General features: G+C 34.9%; 2 protein-coding genes across 14 annotated transcripts in view; one reads left to right on the forward strand and one right to left on the reverse strand.

Annotated features, from left to right (window-relative positions):
* The window catches only part of PBRM1 (polybromo 1), a 55,453-nt gene extending 51,477 nt beyond the window's left edge, over positions 1 to 3,976 (forward strand). For 10 of the 13 annotated variants that reach the window (XM_026724938.2, XM_087923995.1, XM_026724944.2 and 7 more), the window contains 2 exons: positions 1,344 to 1,560; positions 2,545 to 3,976. In XM_026724938.2, the coding sequence (XP_026580723.1) occupies positions 1,344 to 1,560; positions 2,545 to 2,717 (390 nt within the window). In that variant the 3' untranslated portion in view covers positions 2,718 to 3,976. The remainder of the gene's footprint in view (positions 1 to 1,343; positions 1,561 to 2,544) is intronic. The other 3 variants (XM_087923998.1, XM_087923999.1, XM_087924000.1) reach the window with 1 other exon arrangement.
* Positions 3,977 to 10,040: 6,064 nt separating this feature from the next.
* On the reverse strand, positions 10,041 to 13,064 carry UQCC5 (ubiquinol-cytochrome c reductase complex assembly factor 5). Its single transcript, XM_026724972.2, has 3 exons — positions 12,741 to 13,064; positions 11,496 to 11,691; positions 10,041 to 10,260 (listed from the first exon to the last, which is right to left on the reverse strand). The coding sequence occupies exons 2-3, from the start codon at positions 11,644 to 11,646 to the stop codon at positions 10,202 to 10,204; spliced, it is 210 nt and encodes a 69-aa protein (XP_026580757.1). The 5' UTR covers positions 11,647 to 11,691; positions 12,741 to 13,064; the 3' UTR covers positions 10,041 to 10,201.
* Between the last annotated feature and the right edge of the window lie 881 nt (positions 13,065 to 13,945).

Raw genomic sequence — 13,945 nt, forward strand, 5'->3', positions numbered from 1 at the left:
AGCTTGGGATAAGATTTTATACCCAGTTATACCCAGTTATGCCAGCCAACCAAATGATGCTATCAAAGTTGTGCCCCAAAGTCTGGAGACTGAGTGTTTGGATTGGGAGGAGCAAGCTTAAGCTTTACCCTGCTGTAGGTATTTGAACCACAGGAGATGTTTCATTTTTAGTCCTGAGCAGGGCTGTATAGCTCCCTCAGGACTAATGCTCAGTTTGGGGGTCTTCTTGGATTCATAACTCCTGCTTGTGAAGCAGATGATAGCTATGACCAAGAAGGTCTTTGCACAGATTCAGATAGTGCTCCAATTACACCCATATCTGGACTATGAAATCCTTAAGACAATCACCACAGCTTTGGTCATCTTATGTTTAAACTACTGCAATATGTTCCACATGGGATTGTACTTATCACCCAGAAGCTGCAGCTAGTCCAGAATGCTGCAGCATAAGTAATTATGGGCATATCATGGCACCACTGCTTTGTGAGCTGTACTGGTTACCAATAGGCTTCCATATACAATTCCAGGTGCTAGTTATCACCTATTGAGCCTTTCATATCATGTATCCTGGTTATGTAAGGGATTGCTTATTTTCCATAGTTTTTCCCCTTTTTATGTAATTTAGCGGAGTTAACATGTTCCAGGCCCTCATCAATTAAACAGTGTCACCTGATGGAACTCAAGCTTTCTCTTTTGTAATGTCTGCCCTGTGGAATATACAGCTCCCACCTATCCTATTATTAAATTATATTATATTATATTGTTATATATTATATTAAATGTTATTTAAGAGAACCTTTACAAGTGGTTCTTCCCCATCACCTTGGGCTAGAAGGGGTGGTAGACAAATGGGATGATGTTATTTTTTTTCTAGACAGTCTTTTTGTATTGTTGAATTGCATTGTTTTAACATTGTTACATTGTATGCTGGCCAGAATTATGATAGAGTTGAGGTGCCTATACATTAATTAAAACATGTATTAATTTCTTTTGTGCACCATTTGGAGTTTCTTGAAGTATTTGGCATTGTTTAAACACCTTTGTGACCTGTCAGAAGCCATATTTCCTGCTAAACTGTAGTGCAGTTGCCACATCCTTAAAGTATTTTTGAATATTTTTGCTCTTTTTAATGTGGAGTCTTTAGGGCTCTTTGTGCTTAGTTATTCACTTGTTGGCATTTAAGACTTATGATTTTGGCTAGCTAAGTATTAAAATGTCTGCAAGCAAACAACCAAGGTAATACTTGTCAAATATCCTTAACTGTAATATTAAATATTATATTTTTGGCTGTTCTTGACCTATCTTCTAAAATGCTTTCTTGATATTGTACTTTATATTTCTAGATAGGTATGCTTGGTCCCCCAGGTCAACAAGCACCACCTCCCTATCCTGGTCAAAACCCAGCATCTCAACAGGTCATGCAGCAGCCTACAACACCTATGTTTGTCTCTCCGCCACCAAAGACACAGAGGCTTCTCCACTCAGAAGCTTATCTGAAATATATTGAAGGTCTTAGTGCTGATTCAAATAATATTAGCAAGTGGGACCAGACCCTTTCAGGTAAAATTACAAGGAAATATACCTCTTAAAGAACATCGACACTTTCCCCATTCTAGCATTCTTTCATCTTACCTTAGAACAACATCTGCAAAGAAAAGTGTTTCATTGTCCAATATAATCACACAACTCTATTTCTATCAGTAAATTGTAGGTTTTTGTACTTAGATTTACTTAGATGAATGTTATGTGGAGAAATTTTAAAGGAAATTCTATTTTCCGTGCACTGATTCAGTGTCTTTTCACTTGCATATAACTAATCAATTTGGTCATTTTGCTAAATTATTCATATTTGTTCCATTTTTTAGTTGAACTATCTACAGCTTTACCAGATCTTTGCTACTGTGGCCCTGATCAAGATCAGTTCCTATTTTTTTTAGTTCCATCTTATTTTAGTGCTAAATGAAAAATAGATGACAAACCATGTGAATCCATTGTTACTTTCCATAAGTTTTTCTGAACAATTGACTAGAATCTTCATTTCTATAATTTAAAATTATTATTCTGTATTTTATCATCTGGATAGATGGAAAACAAATATTTATCTACTCTGTGATAATCATTCACATACATGAAAAAATGTTACATCTCGCTTTCCAGTCATCGTTTCTCAGTATTTTCAGTTCCCTATCAGTGTTGTCCTTTGAATTGTTTCCAATTGTCCAATTTTGTCTTTCAGTAGGATGTCTACAACTGAACATACTAATGACATGGGGTCAGATTAATGCAGATGAAAGAACTATTATTTTCTATTACTTGCAGATTTTATTCTTATTGATGTAACATTTGTGTACTGATTTTTTTCAGCTCATGTTCGTCATCAGTTGCAAAATCTTTTTCAAAAGTAAAATTCCCAATCCTGGGAATTTATTCATGCATTTAAAACAGTAATGTATTTTGCATGTTGTATAATGCGTCAGCGTTATTAGTGAAGTATAATGACCTATTTTAAGGCAGTCTATCACTTCTGTGCTTTTCTTGTTTCAGCACGAAGACGTGATGTCCATTTCTCAAAAGAGCAAGAAAGTCGTCTTCCTACACACTGGTTGAAAAGCAAAGGGGCTCATACCACAATGGCAGATGCACTCTGGCGGCTTCGAGACTTGATGTTGAGAGATACACTTAATATCCGCCAGGCATACAACATAGAAAATATTTAATCTTTCAATGCCAACATATAAAAGAAATTGTGGAACATAGCTGTTTTAGTTATTGGTGAGGGAGAGAAAATTGTTTTTATTGCATCTTATTGTATATTGCAAGATTGTTTTTTTATAAGGACATTTTTAATAAGCATATTTCACTTTTTGTTATATTATGTTGACTTTTCTTAAATATACAGACTTGTGCATATGGTTGACTTGAAAGATTATCTCATGCTTGGTTCTAAAAGCAAAGCAAGGTTATATCTTTTTTTCTTCACAAATTCTGATAAGGTAGGGAGGGTATTTACAGTTTATCTTGGAAAAACATACATTTATGCCTAGACCATGTTGGCATGAGCATCCCTGAGTTTATACGATAGATACTTCTGGCAGGTACATCACTTACGCTTGAAGTTTTTTTAGAAAACAAAGCTACTGAAGTAAAGAGAAAGGAATCTGGTAAATACAAGAATCTAAATGTTTGGTCAGTAGGAGGATCTCAGGACTTGAAATAAAAATGAAAAATAATCAAACACTTCAATTAGTTCAAACACTTTTGGCATTTAGGAGTTCCAAGGTGAGTTTGTGCTGACCAATTTGTCATTTGCGAAGAGTCCTATAACCATGAACATTTACTTATGTTGCCAGTAGACTGATCTAGGGAGAGAATGTGTTATCGGCTTCATTTCTCCAGAAGAAGAAATAAATAAACCATAGCAGCTGGGCTTATAGAAATACTTGAGGAAGGATAAATAATACAAGGGTGCAAATATTTCTTTCTGCTTTCTATTTAATATGATTCAGTTTTTGATAGTATACATAATACTTTTGCATTCTCAGATCGCTTACAGAACATTTATATATATTTAACAGAACATGACATTTTTAAGGATGCCAAGACCTATCTATATTTAATACATTTTAATACTTTTACATTTCTACCACTGGAAAAAATGGATGTGTTGTTCTCTGAATAGTTAAGGTATTATTACAAATAATGCAGATTTTAACTGATCTTTGAAGGTAAGTAGCAGGCCATGTACAAGAGAGACTTGCCTAAATGCTATCCATAATTTGGCACTGAGATTTGTATACTGTTTTTTAAAATTGCTCTGATATAAACATTGCACTGCAGCTACTGAGAATTGCAAGTGCATAACCAGCTGCACTGCTATGTTAAAAGGTTTAACATAATAAATAATGTTTTTGGTGGGTATTAAAACCCTGATTTTGCATATCTTAGTTGAAAAAGTAAAAAAAAATATTTTCAAAAAGACCTTCTTTTGGGATCAGTTTTTACATCATTTTCAACTCCAGCATTTAGATAGTCCCTTTGAACATGAAAAAAATCTTTCATGAAGTTTAATTGGATTTCTTGTTAATGTATTTTGAGGAGATCACCTCCTACCTAAAATTGTGTAGTTCACTGATTTGCTGCCTTCCTCAGGATGGGACTGGCAATTGATAGAAATACTAATTTTTCATTTAATTATAAAATACTTTAATTAAATATTTAAATGCTTTGACTTAGTGGGAAAATGTATGCATATAAGTTTAAAAACAAGTTTAAAAACATCAAATTTCATGGAGATTTAGAGCAGGTAGCAAGCTAAAACTTACATTATCAGAAAATACGTTTTTAGAAAACTAGCTCGGTTTCTAAGTAAAAACTACTTGAAGTGAAAAACTACTGTGGTTTTCACTTTAGAAATTGTAGAATTAGATAGCTATCCAACTTTTAATTCACTAGAATTGAAATATTCAATGTACAACCCTGGTTTAATACGGATCCTCCCGAAAATGATAGCGGAGCTATTTCAGAGATAGAATTTATACTTCTAGGACAAACAGTGTCAAACTCGCGTCATCATGTCAGTGTCACGTGATGTATCAGGACTTTTTCCCCCTTTGCTAAACCGGGCATGGTCAGGGCCAGCACTTGACGCACCTGGCCCATGGGCCATGAGTTTGACACCCAAGTTCTAGGATGTAGCTTTTGACAAATCTAATGAAACACTTAAAGAGATGGTTATCAAATTAGGTACTAATATAAAATGTAATTTAATTGACATTACAGGAGAAATAGTTTATATCTTTAATATTCTATAATCTTTGGTACAAACAACCTAAGTTTCTATTGTTTAAAATATTTACAAACCTCAGAGAAACATATATATGCTGCTATCTCCCAAGTTTATTTTTCCCTCCTGGGGTTTTCTTAGTTGACCTTATAGTAATTTTCAACATGGAAGCAGTTGCAATGTTGGGAGCTGCTAAAATAAATGCATGCATGCTCTTATGGATTGTGGCCAGTTTGTTTGACATTACCTCAGATAATGGTATTTTTAACAACAAAGTTAAAGGAAGCAAGCAGCACATCCTAATTCTTAAGTACTTTAGAATTGCCATGGACATTTACTAATACAATCACTTTTGTTAAGAATTGCTAAAACTACACCAAAGAACTTGGAATTATTTATTTTTATTTATTATTTTTAAAAACATTTTAAGATGGGACCCCTTTGGATGAGACGCCCTTTGGATGCTGTGTAATGCAAGAGGATCACTGCTGAATAATTTATAGCATTGTCTTTCCAGAGACCTTACCTAAGGGGCAGCTCCACCACTCCTAACAGCTTAGGAATAAACAATTAGAACTGTAAATGAGGCCTTTTCTTTGGAAGTGCAGAGCACTCCTCTTAAACTATTAGGCTGGCCCTAATTATTTTAAATTTAATTTATTCCAATATCATGTGTACTGGGGCATTTCAGTAACGTATAGGATTTAAGATTTGATGATTATAATCCAGTATTGCACAATTAGCAGACTTAACTATTTTTTAATTATAATCTGTTGAACAGGAAATCAGACCATGTTTTATTTGTGGCCATTTAAATCCATTTTTTGTTATCTTCCACAGCCATGCACTGTATTAGAATAAAAGGACTTTGGTTATTAAAATAAAAGTATGGGAAATGGTTGGCTTGAATGGAAAAAATACATCTATTTCAGTTTGAAAAGTGATTAGTAGTTTATTGCCTGTTCTTTATTCCTTACTTTTTTAAAAGAGCAAATCTGTATATTAATTCAAGTCAATGCGTATAACTTTTTTCCAGCCTATATGCTTTTGGACCTGGTTAATCCATGCCTCATTTTTACATCTGGCTGTATACTCCAATGAGTAAAGTGATCATTAGTCCATGTGCATGTACTATCAGTTTGTCTTTTTTGAGGCTTTTTAATTTAAATAAAAATAGTTTATAATTTGGATTAACCAGGTTTGATTGTTCCATTAAGATGTCTCACTTTTTAGTTCTAAATAATTTTACTATAATTCTAACCATGTTTTGTAAAAAAATCACTATGACATGCAAGATGTACATACTGGTTGTTACATTAGATACACAGAACAAGTTTTAAGACCTAGAGAAAAATATGCACATCCTACATTCAAAAACCTTTTGAAAAAGAAACATAACCAGTGACCTTTAGAAGAATACAAAATTGAAAAGCTAAGTCCACATGCATGCTAAGCCACCACTTGTTTTTTTCACAGTTAAATCACAACAGCTGGCTTCATGCATCATATTAGGTCAAAACCAAGCCTTATGATGTGTGAAACCTCTCAGTGTGAATGATGGCTTAGCATTATGAGCAGACTATAGTACTTGGTTGTTCATTAAACATATTAATACAATCTCGATTTACTACAATGTGTGAACTGACCCTATACTATAAAGGTATATCCAATTCTGTATATCTCTTACAGGACTTGTTTATTAATGGTATCAAAATAGCAACACATAAGTAACCTTAATTTTATGAGCTAGGAAAATAAGTCATCTTCCAGGTTTTAAAGTCCATGATAGAAGTTGGTGTGTTTTAAACAACTTTAATCATATCTGGGCTAGTCAAAAAAAATTGAACAAAAGGATCCATTTTCTCATGTGTTACAGGAAACATTAGAATGGAAGTGCAAAACTTGTCGCCGCTGAATTTCACCATATACAATGATTTATTGCAATTGCTCACATTTGATAAAATAACAGAACTTGCAATATAGCTCTGCTTATGTTATACATTTAAATTAATTTCTGCTCAGTATTTTTAGATTTAAAACTCAGCAATACTTTTCCTTTGATCATAGATTAGGGCTATCAAACTTCCGGCCCACTGGCCGGATGCTTCACGTCCTGGCCATGCCCATGCTTGGTTTAGCGAAGGGTGGGGGGGAGTCCCGATACATCATGTGACCCTGCTGTGACGTGAGTTGGACACCCCTGTCATAGATAATGGATTTATAAATGTAGCAGATGGTCACACAGTACATTTTTACATTTTCTCCTTTGAAATTAAGTGTAGCTTTTTCTCTTTTGCTATATATTGTGTATATACAGTGACCATATTTTCTTAGAAAAAATAAAGTGCAAAATTGGAAGAGGTGCATAATGATAAAAACATGTTTAAAACTTTGCTTTGCAAAATAAAATTCAAGATCAAAACCAATAAAATAAAGGACAGCTTTCTGAAATAAAGATGGTTCTTTATAATAAAGGACTGTCACTGATGTATATATGATGACAGGTGTAATTAGTATCAATTTTCTATATGTTTAATTTCAAACAAAGTTCTTAATAACTAAAGAGAATAATTTGTCCATTAAGAATAAAATGAATAGTTAAGTTCCCTGCTTCCAACTTTTCATAAGCAGATAGATGTAGTTTGAACAGGATTATGTGTTACTGCTTTGTTAAATTCTAGTAAGCTCATGCTTGTTAAGTTATCTAGACCAGGGGTGTCAAACTTGCGGCTTCACATGATGTATTGGGACTTTTTTCCCCTTCGCTAAGTTTGGCAGGGGCAGGATCAGCACATGACCCATCTTGCCCGCGGGCCACGAATTTTATACCCCACTTGTTTTCTATTAGCCTTTTTCCAGCTGCTTTCAGTTTTTTTAAGCACCAGGTTCTTCTCCCATAATTCTTTGCATTTGCATTAAGCATCTATAACACTGGTTAGCTTCATTATTAGTAGATTCATTTATTCTCAACTATTTTCTCCAAGATCACAATTCAAAGGATTTTTTTAACCAGCCTTTCTGATCAGACACTTTCCACCTGAGAAAAACCGTAGCTTTTACAATACATTTATATTGCTTAAATAACGACCCATCTAACTTAACTGACTCAGCTAAGATGAAAAATACGAAGCAAATTCTCATGTCCATATGATACCTCTATTTCAAACATTCTGTCCAGGTTGTCAGTTTTTTTTCAAAGTTGCAGATACCTATTTCATAATTACAGTTGCTGTCCCTGTCATTTTTTAACCCTTGGAAGTGAAGTCTGTTATTACTATTGCATTTGTTTGCATTATATGGGCATTGTGTGATGACATCTCAGTGGGTTACTTTTCTTTTTAAACAAACAGATTAGTTTTTGCACTCCCATCTTTTATTGAGAATCCTTAAGGTTTCTTCAGCCATCAAGCAATGCCAATTTATCTGAGGTTTTCAGTGTTTCTCCCAACAATTTTAATTCCAAATTCTATTTATTTTAATCCAACATTTCTCCTGACATTCTGAACACAAACTAAAATACAGTATGGAGACATAGAAAAGAGCCTTGGTACATTCCTTTCCACTATTTGAACTATTTATTACTTCCACATTTCATTCTGTCGCATCCTGTTTGTCATGCAAATTTTTCACTGGCAAATGAGATAGTCTGGTACACCAATCTTTTCATGAGCTCTTTACAATTTCTCATGGCCTGTCTTTGGATATTTTTCTATTATCCATTTGATGTTTATGTTGTTACCTCAGGTTTCTATTTTCTGAATTCGGCTTGTATATCTTGGCAGTTATATACCATGTATTATTGAAGCCTGGATTACAGAGTTTTGGGCATTTTCTAATATGTAAAATTACTGAGATCTAAAAGGCCAAATTGAAGGCATATCATGCTGGAAAAAATGAATTTGCATAGAATAGATGACTCCAATTTTATAGTAGTTAATAAATCATTTTATGTTAAGTGCAATTAGCAATTTGAGCATTTGTTTGTAGGGTCTTTTGATATTGCAATATAAAAAGCTAGCTTCTTGTCCCCTGGTTACTACTCTTTTCCATGTCTGCCCCTCTAATTGCATCAACTTAAATATTTTTAACCAGTCCTCCTGCAACTCTGTTAATTCCTGCAGCTTTGTTTTTTTATATTTCCTAGGGCCAAATTAACTTCCCATACTGTTCGGCAATACTTCACATATCAAACCCTTATTCATTCTGTCTGAATGGTAGAAATCTACCATACAACTTAAGGCCACTGATCAATCTGATTATATAAATGGAAAAGTAGATCTTTAAAGTTTGTGCTATCAAATAGAATTTGGGTCTTTCTCCATTCAGCAAGCTATAGTATAATTTTTACTAATAAAAACAATGTTACAGAAAAATTCAATAACCTGAATTACAGGAGGACATTGCTGATTCCCCCGTATATATTTTTCTCCAGAGTGTGGAAAGTTCCTCTAACTAGTTATTATAAACTCTGTTCTGCTATTTATCATTCCTTTTATTCATACATACTAAGTTCAACTATGTAAGTCATGATTTGCTTGGCCATAGTTTAGGTAATAGCATGCTAAGCCAAATCAAATCATTTTAAGGCTTTGAAAAATACATAAATCCTGATAAGATCTACATTATCTAGCATATTCACAAATGTCTTCTGTGTGATAACTCCACACGTGTATCTTCCATAAACAACCAGAACTTATTAACTGAAGCATGGATCTATATTGTATACATATTATTATAATGGTTGGGGGGGGGGTATGAGAGAGGGGGGGGAGGTCTACTGCAAACATTGCACAACATCATATCAGCCCAGTAACAAAGTAAAATAATTCTTTTTACTTTAATAATATATAAACATGTGATTGTGTATATTTACACAAAAAATGATAAACCAATAATGAAATGGGTCACAAAGCAACAATTTCTAAAACATCATTTTCTAAAATGAAACAGGTAATCAGTCTTACGGTTATTTAATATATGAGTAGGTCTGAGTTGTAATCATGCTGGCCACATGACCACAGAAATATCTTTGCACAATGTTGGCTCCTTCGACTAAGAAACGGAGATGAGTCCCGCCCTCTAGAGTTGGAAATAACTAGGCAGGAAATTTTTACCTTAAGGTCTGAATATTTCAATTACAGCAGCAGAGTGCACCACTGAAAGCCCTGAAGGATCAGGATAGGGACAGATAACACTTAGAGATAATTTATGTGGTCACTTAAATCAATACAGTACCAACTTGATGGCATTTGAGTTCACCAAAGCACATAATTATTTTTTATTTGAAACAAGACAGATTAACAAAAATATTTTTTTCTGAACAAAATGCAGCCGGTATTCGTATTTTAAGCAAACTTTGAAACTTAGTTTCATTTATTAGTTTAGAATCCATTATGTACAGACAGTTCAGTGTTGAATTCACTTTTCTTCCAATTTCTGGTAATATTTCTCAGCCTCTTTTCTACGGTAAACATCATCTGCAAAACATTTGTGATCATTTCTATGAACTTTTTGAAAATACTTCATTTAACATAATTAACTTGCAATGTTTCAAGCTTAAAATGATGGGCAATTCATGCAAGATCAAAAATATAACAAGGAAATTACCAAGGGCAACCTTATTCTATCATGAATGGATCAGTCTGGTGGAATTACATTTTGATTCTGACATACTTTTTTAAAACTAATATCTACTTCTCTTATTTGAGTAAAGTGGGATAGATTAATTTCAAACTTTAAAAACTTAAAATTAGGACTAAGTTTGTCCATTTCTAAAAAATGCAAGATTTTAGAAATTTGTTTTCTGGTTTGTAAAATGGTCAGATACTCAGTCTGAAGCTAACACCTCTATCTGCAGTCATTTTAGTAGTTTTTCACCTAATCTTCCAAAATACAATTGGAAGATTATCTGAATATTTTATCAACACCTAAGCTAAAAGTAAAACCATGTTTCTCCAGTGTGGTAATTTGTAGTTTTCTCAGGAACAGTATGCCTGCCAATAGGTTTTAAGATGACACTGAATCTTTACTTTGAAATTTTAAGTTAATTCCATGCTACTCATCTTATAAGAACACTTGAGGGCTTTGATGCCAAGCAAAGTAACAGAATAACAGAGTGGGAAGGGACCTTGGAAGTAGTCCAACTCCCTGCTTAGGCAGGAAATCATATAACATTTCGGGCAAATTTCAGACTAATGGTTTGTCCAATTTTTTCTTAAAAACCTCCAGTGTTTGAGCACCCACAACTTCTGGAGGTAAGTTGTTCCACTGATATAACTATCAGGAAATTTCTCCTTAGTTCTAGGTTGCATCTCTCTCTGATTAGTTTCAACCCATTGCTTCTTGTCCTGCCCTCAGGCGCTTTGGAGAATAGCTTGACTCCCTCTTCTTTGTGGCAACCCCTGAGATATTAGAAAACTGCTATCATGTCACCCCTGGTCCTTCTTTTCATTAAAGTAGACATAACCAATTCCAGCAATAGTTCTTTATATGCTTCAGCCTCCAGTGCCCCAATCATCTTTGTTGCTCTTCTCTGTACATTTACCCATTGAAAGCTTACCTTAAGTTCTTCCTTTTTTAATAAAAGCTGAATATCGAACAAATTTGAATTTTTCAGTGTAATTATTAGGAAAGATATAGACATTAATAAAACATAATTAAGTCATGTATGTTTAAATATCTAGAACTTTTTAAAAAGTTTAATGATACTTACAAAAGGTCTGGTTGCCAATTGGAACATTAATCATAAACCATTCCATAGCACCACCGAGAATGAAGTAGAAAGGAAGAAATCTGTATATACCAAACCGTTTCTTTCCAGGTACTTTATTAATTAGTTGAGTTATTTTACTACTGACAGACATTTTAAGAAGAATTTAAGGCTCGTCGTAAGGAAGTTAAGGGTGATTCTGAAACACATTGAACAAAATTAATATTTTATATATAAGGCTCTCCAAAATATGGTTAACCAAATGTATAAAAATATGGAAAGGAATAAAATTCTATTTTATCTTCGCATATTTCACATTTGATTAAACCTGGGCTCATAAAGATACAAAACTAAAAAATGCAGCATTATTACCTATAATATTACTATTACAAATCTATTTAATTCATTGTGAGTTAATTCCAAAACATTAAAGCACAGATAGCAATAGCACTAAGACTTATATATTGCTTTATAGCACTCTAAGTAGTTTACATTGACAATTATGAATTCTATCATTTTTACCTCTACTACTAAAATCCTTGCTGAGCATTCTTGGGGAATTGGAATTGGATGTGGAGTCCTTCGGTGCTCTGAGCTTAGTTGTTTTCTTGCAGGTGTTTCATTACCCAACTTAGCAACATCATCAGATATATGAAGAATATAAAGACTGACTTAAGATCATTCTATCTTGTTCAATACCACCTAATGAGGACGAACAACTTGCTAAAACCTAGAACTCTTTTGCAATGGTTGTTTTCAGTAACCATTGATTTCAGCTTACTGTAATATACAATTTGAAATGCAAAGAACTCTAACAACTAATCTTGCAAACATCCTAAATACCCAGTTTGCGTTACCAGTCCATCTCTAGATAAACCATGATTTAGGACCAAGTATCTATTAATAACATTCATACTGTACTCATACATGTTTTGCTTTTACTGATGGAAAATAGATCATTCCCAGAGTTTATGTTAATCTTTCACCTCTTACGGATCCAGTTGTGAATAGCAATACCATTCTGTTACCAATACCAAGGAAGCACCCAAAGCCAGTTAATGTCTAGTTTTACGTAAAGGTTATCCATCAGAGATCCATCAGAATTCCCAGGGTCTGAAAACCTTGCAAGTTTGGCGTAGTTAGTGGTTAAGGCACCAGGCTAGAAAGCAAGAGGCCATGAATTCAAATTTCCCCCTTAGCCACAGTTGGGTGACCTTGGGCCAGTCACTCACTCTCAGCCCAACTCACCTCACAGGGTTGTCGTGGTGAGAAAAATGGAAGGAGGAAGAGGTGTTGCATATGTTCGCCGACTTGAATTATTTGTGAAAATAATAAAGAGGATATAATAAAGAGGATATGACTATAATCAAGGACCCGTGCTCATACAACACACTCTTTGCAAGGAAATGCTGCTTTCCACTCCAACCACTCTGTGGGATACAGTCAATCAAAGAGGCTGGTCTCGATTCTAGCGCAGACCAACAACCACACTACCAAGCCGTCACCTTTTAGGACTGTGTAAGGGGGAAAGTAGGACGCGCAGGACACAAGAGCACAACGGGAAGAGCAACCCCCACCCCCGTCTGACCGCTACGCACCAGCGTCTTCCGAAAGATGCGATTGGTTACGTGTTGTGCGTAGGAGGCGTGGCCCGCCCGTGTTTGAACGGAATGAGCGTAAGGGTTTTCTGCGCAGTGTGGCTGCTACGCCAGCTGAGATTCTCAAACTTTTGGGGCGCTAATGGCGTTCCTAAAGCCCCAGGGAAGGAAGCCCTGTAACTTGCTGCTCAGTTCAGTTGCAAAAACCGGCCAGGCGAAACGTTTAGAAGCCTCTGACCGCCTCCTGTCGGAGCGGAAGTCAAGGAATCCAGCCTCTTATCCAAGGCAAGGGTCTTCAAACTTGGCAAGTTTAAGACTTGTAGTCTTCAACTCCCAGAATTCCTCCTCCAGTCATGTTAGCTCAGGAATTCTGGGAGTTGAAGACCACAAATCTTAAAGCTGTCAAGTTGGAAGACCCTTGTTCTTATCTGTCTCCCAACATGTTTTGTAAAATATTGGGCAACTCATTCTGTGCAAGAGCAACTCAAGCAAAGTACAGTTTTTAAATCAGGTGTCTGTAAGATCGCAGGAGCAGGCAGTCTGAATTGGCATGCATTTTATCCATCGAGAAATAAGAGAATAGGGGCTTTCTGTACGTGTTCCAGTTTTATTCCTCCATTTGTCATTTGTCATATTCTGCACCACTACCGTATTACCGTTAAATCTTGTCATCACTCCTTATCACCAATCCCCTCCCACTTCTGACTGTATGACTGTAACTTTGTCACTTGTATCCTAACAATTTATATTGACTGTTTCCTAGTATGATTTGATTGCTTATTGTACCCCATGACTATCATTAAGTGTTGTACCCTTGACTCTTTGGCAAAGGTATCTTTTCTTTTATGTATACTG

The sequence above is a fragment of the Pseudonaja textilis genome, chromosome 2, assembly GCF_049901715.1.
Source record: "Pseudonaja textilis isolate UNSWEBS1 chromosome 2, rPseTex1.2, whole genome shotgun sequence".
Taxonomy (NCBI): domain Eukaryota; kingdom Metazoa; phylum Chordata; class Lepidosauria; order Squamata; family Elapidae; genus Pseudonaja; species Pseudonaja textilis.

Bases quoted from the DNA above. Each gene is read 5' to 3' on its own strand.
- UQCC5 (XM_026724972.2), bottom strand. From the start codon at position 11,646: ATGTCTGTCAGTAGTAAAATAACTCAACTAATTAATAAAGTACCTGGA. The intron at 10,261-11,495 runs GTAAGTATCATT...AATGTTTTGCAG, and splicing joins AATTGGCAACCAGACCTTTT to ATGATGTTTACCGTAGAAAA.